We start from the raw sequence: 26994 nt of genomic DNA on the forward strand, positions 1-26994 counted from the left end.
TACCACAGAAAGGGAATAGGTTTTTGAACAGGTTTCAACTTATGATGCAGAGTACATGCTCCAGGCTCTTTGCATGCAACATGTAGCAGCAGATTTTTCATGGTTTTCCTGAAATGGCATCACTGTAGATTGCATATAAATGTAAAAAAAAAAAAAAAAAAAACAGCCCTACAAGGATAATGAAACACCTTATCCTGATCTTTGTACAAGCAGAAAATGTTATTATTGGAATCCAGTGATGAAAGTATAGGGTTACAAAATTAGGCATTTGATAGTCTGGGAAGAAAATGCCAAAAAACAAACATAAAATGATGCTAAAAGACTCCAACGACTGCCTCTCTGACATATGCTTTGTATGTTTATGACCACTTCCTGACCTCAGTTTTACTTCCATTGCTGAAACCTCTTGTTTCTCCAGGTCTGTTGTAAAGGGAATTAACAGCACCCATGACCACTCCAACATTTTAATCACTTTCTTCATAAAACAAACATTTGATTCCTAAACTGCAATGTGCTGTCTTGGCTGCAGAATACCATATGCTCTCATACACCATTCACTTTCTATATACCACAAATTCTCCTGACTTTCTGTGGTTTCAACTGTGTATGCCTAGCTATACCACACCATCAGGTAATAGCAAAGAAAAATTCAAAAAGAAAGAAAGAAAGAAAAAGAAAGAAAAAAAGAAACACTTCTTCAATCATAAGTCTACACCGACTTCCAAATATTTAGGACTTCAATTTATTTACATGACCAAGGGTTACAGAGAAATTGATAAAAATAAAGTATTAGCCCCTGCAAAGGTTTGACCCCTTCAAAAAAAGAAGATAATTTGAAACTATTTTGAATAAAATATTAATTTATTGATTTCCACATCTATCAATAGTACAATCTTAAATTTCCGACCTGTATTTGATATTTTTGAAAAAGTCTATTCATTGATTTCTCCCTCCAAAGAGTATGAATTTTGCCACCATACATTTTGATAACTACCTGAATGAAAATAAGAGGAACAATACTGGATGTGGATGTCGATGTCTACGTGTGTAAAATGTTATGTGTACTAGTAAATGTTAACGTGTTGTATAGTCATATAATGCAAGCAAGTAAGGCATTTAATGATGTGCATTACATTTTAGGTGAATAAGTATTAAATGGAATAATTTCCAATGATTTAAGTTCTGTAAGTGTTAAATCTATGTTCCTGTCAAGTTTGATATGCCAAGATGAATATGGATAGAAATAAAAAAAATTTCAAACTGATTATCAGCGATGGTGTCATTTGCTTTTCGAAAGAAATAGACTCCTCTACCAAAATGTGCACTCTCCTTTGTAAAGGTTTGATTTCATTACTTATTTGAAAACATGTAGCTTAGAATAATAATTTATTATTTGCAGCATTAGATGTAAAATCATGGTACCAATCCCTGGGGTAGACAGGGTGTATCAATGCATTTCCTTTATTAAGAAAATGGATAGTTATCCTGTAAAAGGTTGAAAACACAAAAGAGTGACAGACAAGAGAAAAAAAAGACTACTAAAAGTAATTCTAAAACATTGACAACTTCTCTACATCTATCATTAAAGGCAGTTCCAAATCCCAGACCATGCATTATCTGTAGAGGGGTACTTTTAAGGAAGGGGTTTTCAGTATTGTAATGTGAAGGGTTGGGGTTTAGAGCAGGGGTATGTTAGTGTTAGCACACATGAGTAAGGGTAGATGTGGGGTTTTACTCATTTGTGCAGTCACACATATATAAGCTTGTCAACCATTTGAATGACAACCATATAGGGATTTTATTTATTTTTATTTAGTTATTTATTATCATTTGTTAACTGGGATCGTCCAACTGAGCCAAGGACCCATTTTCAATGGAGACCTAAGGAGAAAAGCTCCAATTACAATTACAGAATTTCCAAAAAAAAAAAAAAACAGAAAAAACAGTAATTAATACAAAGACTAAACATTACAATAGTAATAGTGACAAGAAACATTTACATAAAATACAAAATATTTATATTTACATTTCAAAAAATCTAATACAATAGCAGCAGGATAAACCCCGAGTAGGAATATTTACAAGAACCTGATTGTAGATATACTGTAAAGGAGAGCAAGAAAGAAAGGCAGATAAAAACAGAGAAAAACTTAAAGTAATCAAAAGTAGAATTTAGGAGGAAATCAGAGATCAGGCTGGAGCTTGGCAAGGGCAGGACCAGGTCTTAAGAATGTAGTGTTTGAGTTGTAGTTTGAAATGGAACTTATGGGGGAATACTTTTTATTTTAAGTGGAAGGGAGTTCCAGGTGTGAGCCACAGAGTATTTATATAGGGACATACTTATACTTTTTGATGGTTTGTAAACGTCAAGAAGATGTTTGTCAGATGTACGACGTTGACGTCGGGGGTTATATAGAGATACAATATTTGAGATGGAGGGACAGGAAGTGGGATTATAAAGAAATGAGTGTGTGATATCCAGTTGAGAAAGAAACAATTGTTTAGGGAATTCAGTCCATTGTAATAATCTAAGGGCGAGGCAGTGGTGGGATGTGTAGGGGAGATTAGAAGCAAATCCAGTTATTTTACTGTATGTTTGCTCTAGTTTAGAGAGATGTGAAGACTGAAGGTTAATAAAAACTGGAGCTGCATACAAAAGACAGAATAATATGAAAAACAGGGCCAGGGAGGTTTTGGTGGAGGGTGAAAGCAGTTTGTGGTTGCAGTACAGGAGACCACGTTTCTGGTGGGTTTTTTATGCAATGATGGATATGTATGTTCAATTTTAATTCATTGTCAATTATAACACCAAGTAATTTAGTATGGGGATCTGGTCTGATAGTGGTATTGTTGAGGGAGGTAATAGAGAAACTGGATTTGTGCGTTGCCAGAGTTTTAGGAAGGAAAAGTAGAAGGTTAGCTTTTTTGGATTTAGAATTAGTTGATTATCAGTGAGCCAGGTGTCAATGGACATAAAACTGGCTTGGGTAAGAACAAGAAGATCTGGGATGCTATGGGCAGTGATAATAAGGGTTTAGTCATCAACATAGGTTAATAGGTTCATATGTGTGTACTAGGCTAATGTCCCTGGAGCCTTTACAAGCCTAGCCCATAGAAGTGCCCTGGCACTGTGCCGCCCGAGGACCTAGGACCAATCCCTGTGGGACTCCACTCATGACCGGTCAGCAGTCTGACTTAGAGTCCGCTACTTTCACACTGTGGGTTCTATCTGTTAGCCAATTTGCAACCCACCTAGTGATATAGGGGTTGATGCCTAATTTGGTGAGTTTATCAATAATTTCTGAGTGGGGAATGGTATCAAAGGCCTTGGCCAGATCGAGGTAGGCTGTATGAACTGTCTTGCCCTCATCCACAGCTCTGGTAATTGACTCATAGAAATCAACCAGGCTGAGAAGGCATGACCTACCTATCATAAAACCAAATCGAGTGGAATCTAGAGTTTGTAGATTCCCTATATCCTTGTTAATTAGGTGCATGATGATGTGCTCCATAGCCTTACATATCAGACTCATCAGGCTAATGGGGCAATAATTCCCAGGGTCTGTAGTCACTCCCCCTTCATGGAGAGGGATGACTGTAGCAGTGCCCCATTCAGTAGGGAGAAAGCCTGAGGTGAGGCTGTGATTAAACAGGGCACACAGATGTGGTGCCAGTTCATTTTGTAGCTCATGCAAAACACATCCAGGGATGTTGTCAGGTCCCATAAAAGCTGCATTCTTGGCCTTGGACAATGCAGCTTTAACCTGTGTTGCAGTAATGCTGGGAGCCTGGCATTCCTCCGGTATTGTGATTGGTCCTTTAGTGGAGGTGAGAGGGGTAAAGTTGGTACTGAATTTGTTGGCCAGAATTTTGGCAATATCTGTTGGTTCAGTATAAGAGGTACCATTGTGCAGTAACTCTGTGTATTGCCATGGAGATTCTTGCTATAACTATAGAAGGCTTTGTGGTTGTTTTTAGTGTCTGCCACAAGTCTGCCTTCATAGCTGACTTTAGAGGTTTTGATGAGGGATCTCAACTTTTTGTTGAGGCTAATAAGGAAATTTTTCCAGTCTTGGAACTTCACTTTTTTCTGCAACAGTTGCATATGTTAGTAATGGTGGAAATGTTGGTTACTTTGATAGTGGAGAATAATCTGTTTTATTTTTAATAATGGTGGAAAAGGTTTTAACAATTACATATATAGGACATTTTTTTTTCTTTCATATATTCATAAATTGCTACTAGGCTAATGACCTAAGAGGCCTTTTTAGCCTAGCCAAGTTTTGCTGAAAGAATGAATAAATAAAGATGTAGCAGCCGATGACATGAAGGCTACAAAAACTAGATTTAATAAACACAGTACTAAAAACAATTTCTTTAAGAGCTTTCCATCCAGTGCAGTGGCCGGACTTCCTCAGATAACTCAATACATTAGAATCACTGTTTAATAAAAATATTTAAAAACATCATGTGACTAAACTTTATTAGATAATTATTGTTAATTAATTAATTAATTTAATTTAATTTAATTAATAAATACACACACCAAGTAAAATCTTAACCCTGACCTTTCCAAACCGAACAGCGCTCACATAGAAAGTATTCACTTAAAAAATATGTTCATGTACAAAATAAATTCATATAAAAAATGTATTCATGTAAAAAATGTTTGCATGAGACAGAGTGAAAGTACTTATACTGTTCAATAAATAACTATAAAATACTAAAGATTAAATTCATCTAAATCACTATAAAATAACCTTAAAATAAACTAGAGATAGATCACCTTGTTGATAACAAATGTGACATTGGTGTAAATGAAACAGGAAACTTCAAGATATACAACTTTTCTTATTTTGATATTGACAATGACACAGTGGAACTGTTCTCAAAAGGATTTACTTTTGTTCCTACTTGTCATTCTGACTTGGCTAAAACGTTATTAGATTTTAAAAGTTATATAAGAAAACTCAATTTGTCCATTGTTTTTGACGGACACAACAGTACTTATAATGACTTACATGTTTCTAGTACTTATAATCCACCCAATTCATCCATTACGTGTTTTTGACCAGGTATGTGAATTGGACATTAGAACTCTGTTAAATAACAAGACTAAAAGACAAAGTAACTTAACCACAATAGAATGGGAAGTATTAAATGACCTGAGGAGAAAACCCATTAGAATGATGAAATCCTGATAAGGGGGGAGGTTTAGTTCTTATGGACAATGATGATTACATAACTAGAATGAACATGGTTTTGAGTACTAATATGTACAAGCAAGTTAGTAATAACGAATTACATTCAGCTTACCATAGGATTAATATGTAGTTAAATGACATGTTCTTGGAGGCACACATTGACATAAGCACCTTAAACTATTTAACAATGTTGCTTCTGAAAATTCGTAGAATGTTTGGAGTGCCAAAGATTCACAATAACATATTTGACCTCCCTATGCGAGCACTAGTGGACGCATGTCAGTCCATTACATACGCTAGTGCAAAACTAGTTGATTCTATAATTAAAAAAGAAGTTAAACAGGAATAACAAATTAGCCGTGACTCCTCGTCCTTTTTAGCAGATATGAATAAACTTGAGTTTATTAAGGAAAATAATTTCCTTACAGTAGATGTTTGTGACCTCTATAGTTCAATCCCACATGAAGAAGGGATAGAATTTGTAATAGCTAGAATGCGTAGATTCGAAGCCCCAGAAAATTAATTAAGAATAGTAGAAGAACTAAATATAATTTTAAAGAACAATATTATTCTTTTTAATGACACAATTTACTTACAACAAGTAGGGGTAGCAATGGGCTCACCATGCAGTGCGGGTTTTGCTAACATAGTGATGGCCCATTGGGAAAACACCTATGTATTCAATAGTTCTAGTGTAATGAATTCTGTAAAATACTATACATGCTTTTTAGATGATATTTTTATACTTTTAAAGGGTAATGAACTACAGCTACTATTATATTGCAGGAAATGAACAATAATACCAATTTTTTGAAGTTCACATCAAACTTCAACAACAAAATAATAGCCTACTTAAATGTACTATTGAAATAAGATTTTGTTTAATTGTTACACAGCATCCATACATCGAAATGCAACTTCCTGTAATTCATTTTTACACTATACAAGTGCACATCCACCTAGTATGAAAAAGTTGGTAGTGAAAGGGCAACTTGTTAGAGCAGCCAGAATGGTCACTACTGACAGGGATTTTTTCATTGAATGTGAACATCTAACTCAAATGTTTTTACAGACAGGATACCCCGATTCATTTATTAGGGATTTAGTCCTAGAAGTCACTTATAAGTGTCAAATAGGTTTTTATAAACCGATTTTAGATACACTTCAATTTAACACTATTACCATAGTAGAAGCACCAACTGTACAAGAAAACTTATTGTTATTAACCTTGAAAAAGGAAACACAGTTGAATGAACCTGATCAATACAAAGACAGTTTTGTAGTGACATTTAGTACCGGTATTCCTGAGTTAACAAAAATTATTAACAAAAATTGGAATCTCTTAATAAATGACAATGATATAGGTAATAAGGTTGGACACAGGCCAATAATTACTTACAGGAAGGGTAATAACTTGAAAAATGTAATGGAAACTTCCATCATTCATTTTACAAGAAATCCAGGGATGTATAAATGTGAAAGTTGTAATTATGGGGATTTATTTCAACAGGACAATATTTCTCTATCGAAGACAAAACTTTTTCTGTTAAAGTAAGGTACAACTGTAGCACCAAAATGGTTGTATATCTAGCCCAGTGCAAATTCTGTCCTCCTTTCTATATTGGGAAAACAGATAGAAAGTTCAAAGAAAGAATATATGAACATCTGTGCGCTATTAGGAAGAGGAAAACAGAAAACATGCTGGCTAGACATATACAAAATGTACCTAATGACAGGTTTAAATTCAGAATTATTGATCAGATTACTCAAGATGTATATGGAGGGGCCCCTTTCATTACTTTTAGAATAACAGGAATTATTGTGGCAACTCCGAGTTAATGCCCACCAACATCCAGGGCTTAATGAAACATGTACTATACTCCCATATTTAAAATTAAGAATATGCAGAGATAAAGACAAAGACAAATTTTATTTATTTGACTTTATTTAATGGTTTGTCAAGTTATGCACAAGAAGTTTTATGTATTTAGACCTGTAGTCATTTAAGAAAATATGACAGCGCAACCATTTAGTTTATTTTATGGTTATTTCATAGTGATTTAGATTAATTTAATCTTTAGTATTTTATAGTTATTTATTGAACAGTATAAGTAGTACTTTCACTCTGTCTCATGCGAACATTTTTTACATGAATACATTTTTTTATATGAATTTATTTTGTACATGAACATATTTTTTAAGTGAATACTTTCTATGTGAGCATTGCTCGGTTTGGAAAGGTCAGGGTTAAGATTTTACTCGGTGTGTGTATTTATTAATTAAATTAACTTAATTAATTAACAATAATTATCTGATAAAGTTTAGTCACATGATGTTTTTAAAGATTTTTAAACAGTGATTCGAATGTATTGAGTTATCTGAGGAAGTTTGGCCACTGCGCTGGATGAAAAGAACTTAAAGAGATTGTTTTTAGCACTGTGTTAATTAAATCTAGTTTTTTAGCCTTCAAGTCATTGGCTGCTACATCTTTTTTATTTATTGCTTAGTTTGGTATTTTTGTTTTCCTGAAAGAATAATGAAGTGTTATTTGCAAATACAATGTTGAGAGTCAGGTATTTATAAGCTACCTTTGTCCATAAGGGACATGAGTGCCAGGCCTGGTGTAAGTTTCCTAGTCCCAATTCACTGGTGTAGGTTGTGTTTAAACTGGGTAATAGAAGAACACATCTTCACATGGATGGGATGTCTGTTCTGTAGAAGAGGCAGTATCTGGGACACATAGCTGTCTCTCCAGCATGTTCTAAGACACAGAGAAAATTCAGGTCCCTAAACCTTGTATTTCTGGTACTCTTTGACTCATGAATATGCAGGAGATTCATAGGTGTGAGGTTTGTGGATGCCTTGTAAGCCAGGCATAGATCACCCCTCAACAATGTATAGGAGACCGAATATAGTAAAAGGGCTTTAAGGCACTCTGCATAAGGTAGGGTTATTACAGTTTGTATTCTTTTTGTAAGAAACCTCTGAGGTCACTCTAGTTGCTGAATATGCCTGGTCAGGTACATACCAAAGGGATCACTGTACTCTGTGATTGGTCTGATAAGGGTGGAGCACAATGGGATAATGATCTCTTTAGATCTAAATGTCATGCCCTTACATGTAAGTTGCACAACATAAAAGGATTTCATCTCCACTGTGGCCACATGCTGATCAAAGATAAGGCTATCTAGTTTTCTTGCATCTAGTTTTTAGAACTGATGGTAATGGGTGATCCCATGTGACATAAACTTCATCATTTTCTATAATGCTTTGTGGTTCAGGTTTCCAAAAATTTTCATCTACTTCAATATTATAATATTTGCACAATCAACAATGCAACAGCCCTGCCACATTATTATGCCTTTCATTATGCAGTCCTGCCATTAGTATAATCACAACCAGCAACAAGATGTGTGACTGTTTCCAGTTCTGTTTTACAAAACCAACATTTGTCTCTCTCTGTCTCTCTCCTACATGTTCAATGGCCTTTGTAAACCAGCATGTACGTAGTCCACTATCTTGGGCGACTAATAATAACCGTTCATCTTTTGGTTTAAATTCACCTCTCCTTTACCATTCCTGCATTCAGTCCTGATCAACATGAGGTTGTTCCAAGAGTTTTCCATACTTGCAGCTATATTTATGCATTTTCCACTTTTCTTGCCTTCTTGTCTGATCTGTCACCTTATATTCTTTCTTTTGTTTTTTTTTTTGGCACATTCAGTTGTTGCCTGATTTTTATCTACTTCTGGTTTGATTTCCATTCCTGCTTGACACTGATATGCTTCTGATAAACTAGGCAGGGAAGTCATCTTAGACTTATTATCCTCATGTTTTAAAACTTTCACTATGTTTGGGTCTTGTGAGGTCAGTAAATATGTATGCAGTCCTACAACTGCAGATCTATAAATGTAATCAGTTTCAAGGAGGCCCATACCTCCTTCAGAGCAGGAAATATATAGTCATGGTATACATTGGTTTTTATAAATCATTTGATAAGATGAAGCATCTTCCTTGTTTTCCTGTCCAACTTTTCCAATACCTTTTGGGGCCATGTAATCCCTCCACTACTGCCCTAGGTATTCTCCTAACCATTCCCCATTCCTATTCCTGTTCCAAGTGGTGGACAGACAGATAAGTATCCACCCACTGTCAGCTTCTGTAAATATCTTCCTACTTTGAAATAATGTCTCTCACAGTCTTTTCTATTTATTAGCTTTAAATATTAAAGAAATCTGAATACTAATTTAACAGAAAGAATGAATACCCACTAAGCCCAGAAAAAAGTTCCATCTACAAAATGTATTTACCAGGAATGAAGCCAATTTTCAGTGCAGGCCTGGTGAGAAACTCTCAAGACACTTGCCTTTGAAATATGGGAAGAAACCAGAGCACCCAGAGAAAACCCACAAAAATAAAGAGAGAACATGCAGACTCTGCACAGAAGGCACTCTAGCCGAGAATCAAACCGGAGAACCTCTTGCGGTAAGGCAACAACACTACCACTGCACCACTGCACTATCCAAAACGTTCACAAAATTGTCCAAATGAGGTTACATCACATCAAAAAATACACTTTTTAAAATGTATTCTCTTTCTATGTTACAAAGAAAATGTATGAAAATAACCCTGAAAATAACGGGAGGGAAAGCAGACAACCAAGTGATATTCTGAGCCAAGCAAGTCCAGCACTGAATTCATTATACTCAAATATTAAAATGCGCTACAACATTCTGGAGAATTCCACAAAATGCAGCAATATGTTTTTCATTATTATTCTCTATAGTCAAATAACAGTGAGTGCAATTTTTCCACTGTTTTTAAATGCACCTTGATTATCCATTGTGAAGATGCCTTAGGCTTAATGATATCCACCCAGTCAACAAAATGAAATAAATAAAAGAAATGCATAGGTTTTTAAAAAAAAACAAGTCATGCTGTCTCACTCCTCAAAGAAACAGATGGTTTTAGAGCATATGATTTGATACATTATACTATGGAAGCCATTATAAAAATGTTCAGACTTTTATATATCATGAAGCTTCCTTAAAAGCCAGTCTAACGCATCAAATCATATTTTGTAAAGATCTGCTTTAATATTTTATTAAGTCATGTGAACTGTTATAAAGAAAGATAAAAAAAAAAACAAGGAATAAACAGTGCCTATAAACCAGAGCAGAAAATAAAATGAAGATGGTAGGCACTGAAACACAGTCAAAGGCATAAAAAACAATAATTTTAATATAGATGGTAAGCGCTTTCACACAAAATATAGTGCGTCATCAGCCCAAGAGCTGCAATCAATTAACTTAATATATAGCAATTCACATAAGCAATTAATTCAAAATAGCCAATAGAAACAAACATTCAATAAAACATGTTAAAATCATTTAGACAAATGTTGCTTTTAAGGCAGGTTTAATGGAAAACTTTCCATTTATACCAGGATGTTTATCTGCCTGCAAAGTTGTAATCCAAAATAGTTCCTGACCTTCAGTATAGTTCTTATAATTCCCTCCATGTTTATTCAGGGTAATGATTTCTATAACCCTAAAACCAAAAATATGTTCTCCACCACTTTCCAAGACATGTTTAGCAAGAGCATTGCATGTATCTAAAGTATTAATACAGTAAAGATGTTCCCTCATGCATTCAAATAGGGACCTATTAGTTTTCCCTATATAAAAAAATTTACAGGCCCTGCAACTTGCCAAATAAATTAAGTTCCTACCAAGACAATTTGCATTGACTGTAAACTTTTATTCAACATTAGTGACAGGATGGATAAAGTAAGTGTAGGAGTCTATATAAGTGTAAAAATTGCAGCTAAAGCATTTATTCATGCCCTTCATAGTATGTCCACTTACACTTTCTAAAGAGGAACGATTCTTATAACACAATTGCCTTTTTAGAGATTTTTTATTTTTAAAAGTAAAACTTGTTTTTTCACCTACTATAGTCTTAATTTTCTCATCTAAATTCTTAATGATGTGTAAAACATCATTCACATCACTGGTATAAAAGAGAGACATGGATAGATTCCTACTGGCAGAGTTATTAGTAGCTAAAGTATCTCTCACTGACTCTCTTTAACCAGAATAGAAGGGATGAGCTTTACATCTCCTATGGTATATACTTTCTCTTAATGGACCCTCTATTTCCTTATTCTTATATCCCCTTTCACTAAATTCAAGTTTTAACTTTTCAATTTCATCGAAGTCGGGTAATCTTGAATTAATTATATAAATATCCTGGTATAAATGGAAAAATTTCCATTAAACCTGCCTTAAAAGCAAGATATCTCTTTAAATGATTTTAACATGTTTTATTGAATGCTTGTTTCTATTGGCTATTTTGAATTAAGTGTTTATGTCAGTTGCTATATATTAAGTTGATTGTAGCTCTTGGTCTGATGAAGCACTATATTTTGTGTGAAAGCATTTACCATCTATATTAAAATTATTGTTTTTTATGCCTTTGGCTGTGTTTCAATGCCTATCATCTTCATTTTAAGTATAACTGTTCAAAATACCATCAGTTCAGCTTTTCTAACAGATGTTAAAATGCTGACACTGCCATACTCTGAGGAATTCACAGAAATTTGCAAACATGAGGTTGGGAGTTGAAGAAGTAGAAATGCGTGACACCCCTAGTTTTAACTATCTACTTTTTACGTAGATGCATACACACACCTACCTACCTACTTCTTACATCCACATACTCCTACCTACCAATTTCTTATACACACATACCTGTTAAACACTTAAACACACACATGCACACACCTACCTCTCACCTGTATATTCTTCTGCAGTCCAAATGTCTTCTGGAATTCAAATTCCATGTGGACGCAGAAGATGAAGACATAAACCATCGGTTGCAGAGACGCAGAAGACGAAAGCAGGTTGCAAACCCCTGTTGCTCCTGTGCAAGTGGATGCAAAGGGTGCTCTTAAAGAAGAATGCCCATTAAAAAATATATATATATTTTTATATATTTTTTTAAATTAAAAGATTAATCTCCTGGACAGCCAGTTCCAGTGGGGTACAAGTGCACCCTCTGCACCTACTTGTGGGTGCCCATGGCCTGAACATTCTTATCCTTTTCAGCCTAGGCCTACTGTTAGCAGCACCAGCAGCATTGGCTTCAGCATCTAGCAAGTGCAGATGTACAATAGCTGCAGTAGCCCCTAGCATAGTGTCAATTAAAATTTCCTTTTCTCTACTCCAATGGTATTGAAGTATAAAGGAAAAATAGGACATAGGCTACATGAATAATTTAGACATTGTTGAATAGCTCCACCATGTTAGATTTATTGATTAACATGCAATTTACCTGTTTATTCTATAAATGGCATCTATTAAACAGACTTATTTGCTAATGAGTGCGCTATTCACAGCTATGCGCATCATTGCTCACCTCCAAGCAATTTCACATAAATAAGATAAGCACAGGCAAAACTGATATGTCCTCTGTTCTTGGGATATCACACAAACATGGACCATAAAAAGGGAAGGAAAGGTTACACACCCTAGATTCAAACCCATGACCACCTATATTCCGGCCCTAACACATACATGTCCTGCCACAGTAATAGTTACATAACACATAGAAATCTGCCATTCACAGGATCATAGGAAGTTACTAGGCTATTGGCCCTGAGGCTCTTACATGCCTAGCCAAGAGTATAGCCCATGTTTACACAAGTCATCACCCAAAGCCCCTTGTCCAGCAGGGCCACAGGTGAAATCCCAGGGATGTATTTTCTGTTTTCCATCCAGTTATCCAGGTTGCACTTGAAAAGAGATAATAAGGTACTCTGCTTGACGTGGAGAGGGAGTCTACTCCACAGATGGGACAGTCTCTGGGACACAAATCTGTCCCGCCAACAAGTCCTATTGATGTCACAGACCAGGTTGAGGTTGTGCGTGCGGGTTACTTGAGTGCAGCTTGACTTGCAGATATGCAGCATTCCCATCAAGACGGGGTCAGAGATTGCTTTGTATACCAGACAGAGGTCACCTTTGAGGAGTTTGTATGAAACTGAGTAGAGGGACAGGGCTTTTAGCCTATCTGTGTAGGGTAGATGTTTGAGGCCCTGAATTCTTCTGGTGAGGAGCCTCTGTGGTCTCTCCAGTTGCTGCATGTGCTTTGTGAGGTACATGTCAAAGGGTTATTATTTATGTTCACCTCTGCAAGTGTAGCCAGACACACCCCTGATGTCAGCATTCACTGTTGCCAGACATTCAACATGAACACTGTGGAAGTACCTGCATGAGGTGAGCATCCTTACATGGTTACTCTTTTTTGGGAATCAACAATTCTAATGAGTTTTGACCTCATTTGTATCCTCACCATGATGACAGTCCAGAATCTACATAGTTAGTGACTGTAGGCAGGAAAACTGCATGGGAGACCTTTGCTGTAACACAGGAATATGTTCATCCATCAGCTACATCCTGCATATGCATACATTACAGTATAATACTCTGTTTCATGATGGTTTATACATTCTAGCACTCTTCATTACATACAAGTATATACTTCATTTGGGGGTGGGGCAGCAAAGCTGCATTTATGTCATGGCACTTAAAAAGGGAGTTTATGTTTGTTACACCAATTATCTAGCACCCACCCTGTTATAATTAGGCCAGAATATGTGTGGTGCTACATGTTAAGGGCAGTTGTAAGAGCTTAGACTTGTTCTTGTTTCTGTGTAGACTCTTTTCCGTGGCTGTATTCAGAAAGTTTTGGAATACATGGCCAACATGGACACGGGGTCTACACGGCTGCTTTCGAGGTTATTGAAATGGTCCACCATGTTGATTTGCTTAATTTGCATGCCACAAAAGTTTCTGTATTTGCACATGTGTGCATGCTGCCGCACACCACTACATGGAGTTTACTGAATCTAAAAGTTTTTCTGGCCGACACACACAGTAAAAATTATAGTGTACATTTTGTTGAATACCGCTATCAGAGTATGTAAAACTTGATGTCATGTTTTACTCAAAAACATGGTATGTATTTCATTTTAGATTATTACTGCAATAGTACTGTGGAATATGCATGTGCCAAACATTTATCTGATTAATGTGAGAAGGTTGTCCTCTTCAGTGTAGGAAGATTGAAAGATTATATTTTTATTTATAATGTGAGACATTTAACTTTATTCATTTATCTTAGTTGACCATGGTCGTAACACAAGGCTAGTAGCCCCTTTTCAAGGGAGACCTGAGATAGTATTTATACTACTAGAGGAAATCTGGCCAGGGCATCTGGTTACTTCCCCTACTCCTTTCAGTGGGTGCCATGGGATCTTTTATATCCACCTGAGCTACCATCAACTCAAGGAGATGGGACCTCAGTTTAACATCTCATCTGAAGGACAACACACTCAGGAGTGCATCATGCCCTTGTGCTGCACTGCAGTTTCAATAATCAATCTATCTGGTGTGGGAATAGAACCATCAGCTTTCTGCACCAAAGGCAAGTGTGCTACCTGTTGCAGCTCTGACACTGCTAAGTTAACTGATCAATCAATCTATTTATTTATTTTGTTAACCACGTTATCTGTCTGGGTTGAGGCCCATTTTCAGAGATGAAATGGACATTTTTAATTATAACTGGAGACATTTTATTTATTGTTTACATGTTTTGTTAAACATGTTATTCATGTTGCTCATTGCAATACATTAGGTGAAGTACAACTGATGAAAACAAACCCAGGATTGTTTAGTAGGGCACATCCTTAATCTGCTGTACTAAACTACCATGACTGGTGAAATCCTGAGCATTGTCAATGCAAGCCGCAACATTGCATCATTGTGGAGTCATTGAATCTGACCTTTTAGACCTATATAATACAACTGAAGTTGGGTTTATCAATTGTATATTATACAAATGTATGCAGCATGATTAAAATGGCTTATCCAAAAAGTGGGGTTACAGGCAGATGCATAATGCAAAACAGTGCGTGCCCACCACTAATGTATATGTGATGTCTTCTTATAATATGTAGAACTACTATCAATATCCATCTTAGACAAATAATTCATGGCTTCTAGACATATTAATGATGAATGTATATAACTTGAATCAGTGTCTCAAAAAGTTTAAATCTAAGGATTATGTACACTGATGTGACACCCTGAACCCATGTGTAAAAATGGGAAAAAGTGGTTTGTAGATGGATGGATGCATAGATGGATGGATTATGTACACTGAAACAGGGCACTAAGATAACAGAAAAATCATGCATCATGAACAATTCATTCAATGCAATGCAAAGCAAAACATTATAAATGTAATTGCTTGCCTTACCCCTAAAGGAAAATTATAATACTGTACAAAAGCTAATGCAATGCGCATTCTTTACAAACCATAAAAAATATTGCAAACTTGAGTGTGAGAATGGCACTTTATGTAGCAATTGCATTAAACGATCCTTGGGCTATGTACAGTATAAAATACCAGATGCAGTTAAGAAAATATAACACGGAGATGTTGGATTCAATTCCAACAGTATAATATAAATGCATATGAAAGATTTAAAAGGACCATGTTTGTAGGACCTTTGCATTCACTTTGTTATCAAATATTTATAAGTATATTCAATAGTCAATGGAGGGAATAGTGGACATCAGAATAAAAAAAAACACAGGTGTTCAGAATCTTAAAAAGTTGATGTAGAAATTGTTCAATTTGATAGAAAGGCACTAATTTAGCATGTAATTAAAATGCAATATGATGATCATGTATCTTACCTATTTCACGAGACACCTGTGTCTTGTCATTGCAGGTTCTACTCAGATCTGTAGAATTTTCATAAATGTTTTCTGGCATTTCTTAGATCTGTTTTGAGCAGTATAACTGACTCCTCGGTAAGATCAAAAAGTGATGAACGTATTGTTAACACTTTACAGGAACTATTAAATGAAAGGAAGACCAGCCTCACTTCACCGCAAGCTAAACATAGCTAAATTGCAACATAACATGTAAGGAAGCAGAGCTGCTGCTGGCAGCAATCAGTTTCTGCATAATCTGAAATCTCTGAAATTGTATTTTTACCACAAGGAGTATTGTTAAAGGAGAACACCGCCCAAAAACTGAACAAAACATATGTTGTTCAGCAAATCTGAAACTTTTCTGCATTGCTAATGCCTCCTTGTCACAGTAAATGGTTACTGTTATTGTCTAATTTCTTATACCCCAAAATGATCTGAAGGAGGCTGCCATGGCTAGCATTATTTTGCTTTTTAGTCAATGGCTTCGCCTTCCTCATGTCATGTTAGAGGGGCAGAAAGAAATCCTTAAGATGTGGGGATCATTTACTGTAGATTTCTCTCTAAACAGATGATAACATTGCTGTGACTGCTTACTTTTTACTGTCAGCATCGATCCACATTTTAATTACTTTGCTTCCTTTGATTTTAATTAGTGGCCATGTCTGTTGCAGCATTTTAAGGAATGTTTGAATGACAGGCTTGAAAATGTAGCTGAGTTAATTGTTTTTTTAAAGTAACAACTGCAGCTCAGTGTTCAAGTGTGAGAAATCTGACCCCTGTGATTAATAGGTGTTATGTAGGCTGAGATGGTTTGTGTTGCATTCACAGTTTTAAATATTGCAACTAGAATTAACGTCTTTGATGTTAATCCTCTTCTCCCAACTCCAGAAGAAACATGCACTTTTGCAGAAATTAGTGTAGAAAAAAATGCAAAATCATATGCTGACAGAAAGTAAGAAGAGCTAGATTAACATATTTGTTTTCTTTTGTGGCACTGAGTTCTTTTACAGGGAAAGACATCTGCATCTTAAAACTAAGCTTGAAAGCCCTGCCTTTGTTCAGACTCCAGGCTACACTATTTATCTGAGGTGTTATGCTGGCAATCTGTAACTGATAAGGCACATTTAAATTGTTTTCTTAATGGCTCTTTTGTTGGGATAAGTGGCCTAACTTAATTACTATGCCACTCTTAGTAGCTGTTGTGATGGGACAGATGCAAGAAAAAAAGTCAAACGTAATTATTAATTGATGTTTTGTGTGTGTGTGTATGTGAAGTGTTTAGTCTTGGATTACAGGGAAAAAAAAAAACACTTTTTGGAAAGCAAAACTTGACTTTTGGGTGGAGCTCTCCTTTAATAAAATATTTTGCTATTTTATCAGTATTTTTGAATTATAATAGAGTTATATACTAACAAAAAACATGGTATAAACCTGGGTTAAGTGTTAGTTTTATAAATAGCAAACAGGAAGGAAAGACCTAACTATCTGGACCCAACTAGAGCATGTGAATGTGACTATGTAGGACATAATACACTCCTAAAGTCTAATCTTCAATAGAGAAATGGATAGCTTGCATATCTCTAAATAGACTAAAGAAACTGACAGTTTATCAAAGTATCACAAACTGTGACTGATGAAAACATTTTGATCTTAAACACATAATATTTGTAATTTATAATTTAACTGCTAGCAGTTAATATGTTTTGTTGCATTGTGAAGAGAGAACAGACATAATGCAACACACGCATGCCACACAAGTGCAGATGCACAGGCCAGATTCATGAACGCCTGCACAAGTACAGCTATTGTTTATATGGCATGGCATTACATGCACATGATAACTCTATTTTGTGTTCATTAAAGAGCTCTGCACTTAGTGCAGAGCCTCAAAGCAAGGGTAAATGGCTGAATATACTAATAAAAACATAAGTAACTGAATTACATACTAGCTAACCAATCCAACATGGTGGAGCTATTTAGCAACCTATAAAGTTATCGTGTACACTAAGTGTAGTAATTTACCCTGAAATTAAAAACTCTTTGGAATACAGCCACAATTAAACTTAGAAAAAATGTTAGTGGATGCTGTTGCTGTCATGGCTAATCTGTATGTGCAACAGGTTATAATTCAAGGTGTTGCTGCTGTTGCAGCAGTCCGTCCTTGGACAAGAAGAAGGAGGGTGTTTAGACCTCCTTTGACTTGCCATGGCCTTCATGACACAAAAATGTAGAGCAATATTGAGTGAGCAGGGGAACACAAGAGGAAATATGCAACCTCTGCCACCATCAACTGAGGCCCAAGGGAAATCATGGAGGACCCATCCTAGTGGAAACAAAGCTATGTGTAGCTTTACATATACTGACTACGAGTACTTTCCAGAGACTCACAGGGGATACATTAGGGATGTCACAGGTCTTGGCTTCAAGAATATTACATCAGTTTCTAAATGTAATGCTACAACATGAAAGTGATCGTATCTGCTTCCCATTCACCACAGAGGAGAGAGCAAGAACCATGCAGTAATGTAATACAATAGTACATATCCCTGAAGTTTTGAAGGCCGTAGATTACACACACATATAAATAAAAGCCCCACCCTGTGACCAGAGAAGGAGGTACATTATATGTTCATAGGTTCATAGGTAGGTACTAGGCTATCGGCCCTGGGGCCTATATAAGCCTAGCCAAAAAAGTTCCCAGGCTTTCACCACCCAAGATAGTTATTTTCCTGAGCCCCTGTCTAGCAGAGACACAGAAGTGATCTCCTGGGTGAATTTCCTATTTCCCATCCAATTGTCAAGATTTTTCTTAAAGAGGACTAATGAGGAGCTTTGCTTGACATGAATGGGTAGTCTGTTCCAGAGCATGGGAAGTTTCTGGGACAGGAATCTATCCCTCCAGCATGTTCTGCTTATTATGGTGGCAAGATTTAGGTCCCCGGAGTGTTTGACTCAGAGGGATTGGGGTTTCTTTAAGTGTAGCATGTCCAACAGATCTGGGATTGACATGGCTTTGTATGTTAGGCAGAGGTCGCCTCTGAGTAGGCGATAAGTGACAGAGTAGTCCTGGAGTTTTTTTGAGATGGTCTACGTATGTCATCTGTTTGAGGCTGGTAATCCTCTTAGTGAGGTATTTCTGTGGCCTTTCTAGTTGTTGTAGATGTCTTGCAAGGTACATGCCAAATGGGGCATTGTACTCTATAATGGGTCTGATGAGGGATGAGCAGAGAGGAACAATGACCTCTTTTTTTCTGGAGGTGAACCCTTTTGTGATGAGGTGTGCCACATAGAAAGATTTCCTGACTACTGTGGTGATGTGATTACCAAAGAAAAGACTACTGTCCACCTGTGTCCCAAGGTCTCTTATCAAACTTTCGGTGTTTAGTAGGCTACTGCCTTTGTGGTAGTTCATGGGTACATTGTTTTTCCCAAAGGGGATGACAATGCACTTCTTGGCATTGAGCTTGAGGCCATGACTTTGACACCAAGCATCTGCCTTAGTGAGGCCTCTTTGTAGAATGTCCACATCATTAGGCAATTCTATTATTGCACCTAGTTTGCAGTATTCTGCAAACTTCATTAGCCAAAGATCTGCTGTATTAGCCTGGACTTCTGAGAAGTAAATGCCAAACAGGAGAGGACCCAGGAATGAACCTTATGGTACTCCACTTGTCACTGGTCTGAAGTTGGATTTGGAGTCAGTTACTTTCACTCTGGGGGTTCTGTCAGTGAGCCAGTTGGCCACCCATCTTGTGACACAGAGATTTCTTCCAAGCCTAGTGAGTTTATCTATAATTCCAGAGTGGGGGATGGTGTCAAAAGCCTTGGCAAAGTCAAGATAGGCTGTCTGCACCACCTTATCCTCGTCCACACCTCTGGTGACTATTTCAAAGAAGTCAATCAGGTTTAGGAGACATGACATACCTTTTACAAACTGAAACTGAGTGGGGTCCAGAGTTTGAAGGTTACCTATGTCCTTGTTTATAAGCTCCAAGATGATATGTTCCATGGCCTTGCAAACCAGGCTAATGGGGTGCTAGTTCTTGGGGTCAGTGTGGCACCCCCTTTGTGGAGTGGGATAACCATTGTTGTGCACCATTCAGTAGGCACAAAGCCTGAAGTGAGGCTATGACTAAACATAGTACCAAAATCCAGTAGCACCACCAAAGAGCACTCCAGTATACAAATTAGAAGAAAACAAAAAAGGAGCATAACACCATAGACGGGTCTATATTAGAACATTGAAGTTTCACAACTTCAAATGTTCTAATATCGACCCCTATTCAGTGAACGCTGAAAATAGCGAAGCTGCAGAACACCAAATTTCTTCCTAGGGAAGGAATTTAGTTGGCCGTTCCTGTGGCTTCACTATGTTCAGCACTGTGGTGGAAAGTTACCAATTGGGATCAGGTAAGTGTGCGATTGTGTGGACGTGAGGGTTAGGGTGGGGTAGGTGAGTTAGGGTTAGGGCGCATGTGAGGTGAGTGTGCAATAGTGACGGACCTTAGTGTTAGGGTTTGGGTTAAGGTAAGTAGATAGCTAGTGGTGTGTGTGTACAGTTTAGTGTAGGGTTAGATGTAGGATTTTAGGTGTATGTGTGTGGATTGCTGTTTGTTTGGTGTGTTTGTGTTGTGTGTATGTGTGTCGGAACAGCAATTTTTTTCCTTTGGAAAAAATTTGCTGTTCTGCATGTTCGATGTTGTCAGTGTTCGCTGAATAGGGGTCAATATTAGAACATTCGATGTTTTAAAAAGTCAATGTTCTAATATAGTCCCTGCCATAGACAAAAAACTGGAACTTTAATACAAGAAAAACAAGAACAGGATAAGTGCTTTCAGCATGTGCCTTCCTCAGATCCTGAAAACAATTCCTACACACAATAATTTTGCCTCATTTTTTAATTGCTTAATTGCTTTTTAACTAGATTGGTTAGCTGGTTCTTAAGAACCAGTTAGTTGTGTGTAGGAATTTTTTTCAGGATCTGAGGAAGGCACATACCGAAAACACTTATCCTGTTCTTGTTTTTGCTGTATTAAAGTTCCAGTTTTATGTCTATGGTGTTACATTCCTTTTTTGTTTTCCGCTATGACTGAACATGGTACTTAGGTGGGGTGCCAGTTCATTCTGTAGTTTATGCAGAATGCAGCCTGGGATGTTGTCAGGTCCCATGGATGCTGTGTTCTTGGCTTCGGAGAGTGCAGTCTTTACTTGTGCAGCCATGATTACAGGGGCTTTGCATTCTTCCAGTATAGTGATGAGCCCTTTGGGGGGTGAGTGGGGGTGAAGTTTGCACTGAAACTATCTGCCAGGATGTTGGCAATATCAGTTAGTTCTATATATCTAGTGGCATTGCGCTGTAGCTCAGAGAAGATCTGAGTCTTGCCACTGAGCTTCTTGACATAGCTGTAGAATGTCTGAGTCTCGCCATTGGACTTCTTGACATAGCTGTAGAATGCTTTGCGGTTATCTAGAATCAGTGGAGATTGTATTTTTGTAACTAGCTTTGGAGGATTTTATGAGGGATCTCAGCTTCTTACTGAGCCTGACCAGGGAGTTCCTGCAATCAGGGGATTTTACTCTTTTTTGCAATAGCTTCTTCCTTCAGTTGTAGAGTTTGTTTATGGCAGGGGACCATCAGATTGGCTTCCTTTTTTTTGAAGGATAGTGTCTTGGTTCTGTTGGGGATGGCATGATCCATGCACTCATGTATGTGCTTATACAGTGTATCTGTATAGGATTCAGCAGTCATACCTCTATTTTACTTCTGTATGGGTGTTGTGAATCTTGCCACTTCTGTCTTAAGAAGAATGAAGTTGGCTTTGGAGAAGTTTTTTACAGTGGTTTCCTTAATGGGTGGTGGGGGTGGGATATTGATGTCTAAGGTGATTAGCTTGTGATAGGATCTGACCAACGAGGAGTTGACCTCTGGCATGGAACATCAGTTGCCCATATTGGTAATGACCAGGTCCATGATATTGTTTCCCCTGGTGAGGTATGGACAGGCTGATCCAGGGCACTGTAATTTATGAATCCCAGAAAGCGTTGAGCATATGAGTTAGTACATGAGTAGTCTTCCCATTTGATGGTGGGGTAGTTGAAATCACCCATTATTAGGGTACTGGGCTGTACCTTAATATTACCCAGTATATCAAGAAATGTGGAGTGGGCATCCTGGGGCATGATGGGGAATCTGTAACAAGCTACAACCTGGATTGCAGTCTTGCCTAGTGTTAGTTGGATTTGGATAATTTCGGATGCATTATATTGAGCAACTAGCCTGGAGGTGTGGATATCCTTAATGAATAGCAGGAAAGGATACCAGTCTATAAACTTGCCAGGCTGTCTGTAAAGCTGAAGGGAACATCTGCAATGCCTGTGCAGATAACCCACAAAGGTTTTACAACTCACACATATGGCACACCTGTGGGCTGTACACAAGGTTTACTAGGGGTGACATTCTTCAAGGTCTTCTAGTAGAGGATGCAAGTTAAACAATGGTGCCCTGGCTCAAGACATCCATGAGAAACTCACACATCCCCAATGAGCAAGGATATGATGTCCCCACTCAAACTAGGAATATCACAAAACACGTATTTGGCTTTCTTAAATCAAATTTCCAGTGTCTAGATATATTAGCAGTTGCCCTGCAGTATGACCCAGCAACCTCTGCTGATATACTCATAGTCTGTGCCATGTTGCACACTATAATTCTCAGAAAACAGATTCAAGAAGGGGCATGACCACAGCTCCCATGACCACAGACAGGGCCAGTAATTCCTGCAAATACAGATGAGAAGTCTGAGGGAGAAACAGTTACAGATGCTAGTAGATGTAGGCATGCACAATATGCCATGGCTCTAGTAAGAGGCAAATGGCAACATGCACACTCTGTCTATATGGTAGCACACATACTCTGACTATATAAATGAAAACCAAAGAGCCTAAGCACATACAAATATTAAAACTGATGCCTGCAAAAGTACACAGCTTTATGTGACCATGTGATGAATGTGTTCTGTTAGCATCACACAGAGACAGCCTACAAGGATGCATATTTTTACATGCAAAGAGTAAAAGCTAAGCATGCTATATGGCTCTCTAGAGCCACCAAGCAAATCATGACTCGGACACTCCCGGTCAACAAATATAAATAAATAAATAAATAAATAAATAAATAAATAAATAAATAAATGACTTCCAGGGACAAAATATGGAAAAAATGGCTAAAGCACAAGTGACTCACTGATCTCCTACAATTTAGACAGCTCCATAATCAAACAAGGTAGCAAGTTATTAATGACAGATAAGAATATTATCTAAGCCTCCAAAAAAATCTAAAAAAAATCCAAAGAAATTTTGGAATTCAATTTCATCTATAATTAACTCTGGAACCAAAAGCAACCCCTGCCTATTCCCCAAGAAAACAGCCAGTGAAATTGCCACTCTCTTCAACTCACACTTCATCAACACTATAGCTAAACGCACTACTACCTTTCCCCATACTAAGTCCAGTACTAACTCTCCTGCATTAACGCCTGCCTCACAGTACACCATAACACCCTCCCTACCGTCCTCTTCTTTTTCTCCCATACATATTGCTATGATAACTAAATTTCTCATAAAACTGAATCCTGGCTTTGTACCCCTGACAACGAGCCCCCAGAATACCTCCAAATGTCAGCAAGATCCATCGCCTCTCCCATCAACATACTTCTCAATAGATCCCTCCAAAAGTCCTAGGTTTCCACTATATGGAAAAAAGCATATATTCTTCCTCTCCATAAAGGTGGCAATAATACAGATAGTTCTAATTTCTCATCCATTGCTCTTCTCTCCCCCTCTCTAAAATCCTGTAAAAATGTATCCACCATCAGTTTCTAAACTATTACTAAACAAACACTTCTCCTCAACTCAGCATGGGTTTAGGCCAGGTCATAGCACAAATACCACTCTCATTTCCTTTATGGACAGCCAACCGAGCTAGAAACACTGGTACATTTGTATCCTCACTTTTTCTTGACTCCTCAAAAGCTTTTGATACAGTCTCCCACCCCCTACTCCTCAGTAAACTCTCCAGTCTAGGTATCACCCCCAACTCTAAACTGTTTTGCCAACTCTCTAAAAAAACAGACAGCAATCAACTAGATGGTTCAACTCTTTCTCTCCATTTCTCAAGTCATCCACTAATGTTCCCCAGGGCTTCATTTTAGGACCCCTTCTTTTCAGTATCTTTATAAATTACTTTCATTCCACCCTAAATAAAGATTAATATGTAGACTATTCAACCATTATTTGCTCTGCCAAATCAACAGAACTTCTGCATATAACCCAGAATACCTTTACTGTTGCTGAAATGTGGATGGCCAATAATCAGCTAGCCCTAAATCCCAACAAAACCAAATTGCTACTATTTACTCCCAAGAAAAAACTATCAGTTAACAAGACAGACTTCATCATTCAATCTCAAAACAACAGTACTATAGAGGTTGTCTCCCACACTAAATTACTAGGAGTAATTATAGATGAAATTTTGACATTTGACCTGCATATCCACAATAATATAAAAACAAAACAAAACTAGGCACTCTCTGTTGACACAAACAATTTCTAAACTGCTCTACTAACCAGTGTCTTGCCTAAACCTTTCTCCTACCTTCTCTCTCATAGCTATCAACCTTCTATCTCCTAAATGAGGAATTCTATGCCGCATAATGTGGAACAAATGGCAAAATGTGCAACGGCGAATAATACCTTGCTAACAACTTCAACTAGGAAGGTCACAGTATAGTTAAAATGTGCTGCTTTATATTTATTAAAATTTCTTTTGATGAATTAATATAATTCAGTACTATTTACCATGGATATATGTTAAAAAATTCATAACAGTGAATGTGTGACAGAATCTTTCAATGTGGAACTTTCAGGAACATGGATTTTTTTAAGACCCAAAATGAGAGACATTCCTCATAATGAGATACACTTGAGAGGTATGTTCTATCCTGTATGGAGCTCCTCTCCTTAACAATATCCATTTCTCCCTAAAAAACAAACTTGAGACCTATTACAACAAGGTCACCAAATTTGCAACCAGTGCAAAATACTCTTCAATCACTGCATCTCCCTAAAATCGCTTAACTGGCTCGAACTTCCACTTACATCACCTACCTGCAACTAATCACAGCACATAAAATCATTTACAAACTCTCAGACTGCCTAGTCCTTTCTTCCATCTTAACCCACTATCACCCAAACAGGCCACTCAGCTCTGAAAATCAACTTCTCCTGCAAGTAGACAAACCAAAACTCCCAGCTGGTAACATGCTTTACTCCTACTTTATTGCCAAGCTTTGGAACTCTCTCCCAATAGCTATCAGAACTTCTAGTAATATAGCCTCGTTGAAAAAAATCTATGCGACAACCTCTCCACCCGCTGGCATTGCAGATGTTTCAATTCTCATCCATCCATAACCTGATTCCCAAAATATAAGTTACATCTGCCTTAAACAACATTGTCGCCTATTCAGATCTTCCTATATCACAAGTTATGAAACTAAACTATGGACCATATAAGCTTTTCATATAAGCCTTACTACCTATCAATACCCTACCATCCTGCTATGCTTCACTATTTAATTAATAAATCAATTAAACATTGCCCTGTAGTTAGTACCTTGTAAATATTTCTATATGACTTGTAAATATTTCTATATGACTTGTAAATATTTCTATATGACTTATAAATATTTCTATATGACTTGTAAATATTTCTATATGACTTTTAAATATTTCTATATGACTTGTAAATATTTCTATATGACTTGTAAATATTTCTATATGACTTCTTTTATCACTATTTTATCTCTAAATGTACAATAATATGACTTCTTAGTTATCATGGAACTCCACACTGTGTTAATTTGCATATATAGTATATTTATATCCTCTTCTGTTTTGTATAATCCTGCTGTGTTTTTGGATAATACTGTTTGTGATCTACTTACTGCTTTGAATGGCTTGTACTATTTGCACTAACTGCCTTGTGGAGCTTTTCTCCCTGGACCTCTACTGAAAATGGGCTCTTTTTTGCCCCAGTGGACTTTCCTGTTAAAGAAATGCCAATAAATAAATAAACAAACAAACAGACAGACAGACAAATAAATAAATCTTGTAGTTGCAGTATTAACAAGCTGAGTATGGAACCTGTATGAAAAAAAGGCATATAACTAATTACTCATATTGAAATTCATATATGTCACTAAGGTGGAAACTTTCCCCGGGTGTACAGCAATGCTGGTAATAGCTTATGACTGATGTTTACTATATACAGTTATGGCTTTCACCCAATGCTGTGCATCAAGCATTTCAGTTGACCACTGTATATAACCCAGTGTGCAGGTGAATGGTAGCATCATTTGCACAAGTATAAAAATAAGCAATTCTTAAATGTCTACTTTGCTTTACTAAGAACACTAGCAGAAACACTATGCAGGTCAACAATCACACAAACAATGATTCACAACTCCGTATGAACTGTGAATAAAAACATGCATCCTGCAAAACACTTGCATTAGCGTGAGCTTTTGAGTAAGCAAGCATTAAGGTATCCACTCTGTGCATCAGACATATATGTAACCCAAGGTCATAATGAAATGCGAAAAGGTCAGGGCGCAGTGATCATCATCATTTGAGCAGGGTGGTGGTAGGGACAATACAGGAGGGCCAGCCTGACAACAAAAAAAAAGAATGTATACAAGTAAAAAAAAATGTATTCCTTAAGTAACAAATTGTCAGAGCTAGTATAGCAGTCAACAGTACTGTTTAGATAATGTGTGTGTGCATGCATGTGTGTGTGTGTGTGTGTGTGTGTGTGTGTGTGTGTGTGTGTGTGTGTGTGTGTGTGTGTGTGTGTGTGGTGTTAGGGGCAGGTTTTTGTTGAATATGTATGTGTCTGCATGAACACAATCAAGTGTTAGCCCTAAGGCCTGGGGTTTCAAACAGATTTT

General features: G+C 37.1%; 1 protein-coding gene across 2 annotated transcripts in view; it reads right to left on the minus strand.

The window, feature by feature from the left end:
- Nucleotides 1–26994, minus strand: part of LOC122809110 (hepatic lectin-like) — a 749311-nt gene that overhangs the window by 716609 nt on the left and 5708 nt on the right. The window contains exon 1 of one of the 2 annotated variants that reach the window (XM_044080356.1): nt 15971–16174. The exons of the other annotated variant lie outside the window; for it this stretch is intronic. Within the exon in view, the coding sequence (XP_043936291.1) occupies nt 15971–16049 (79 nt within the window). The 5' untranslated portion in view covers nt 16050–16174. Of the gene's footprint in view, nt 1–15970; nt 16175–26994 lie in introns of those variants that run through there. 2 annotated transcript variants of the gene reach the window in all.

The sequence above is a fragment of the Protopterus annectens genome, chromosome 1.part1 (genome assembly GCF_019279795.1).
Source record: "Protopterus annectens isolate FY-2018-M chromosome 1.part1, PAN1.0, whole genome shotgun sequence".
Classification (NCBI taxonomy): domain Eukaryota; kingdom Metazoa; phylum Chordata; order Ceratodontiformes; family Protopteridae; genus Protopterus; species Protopterus annectens.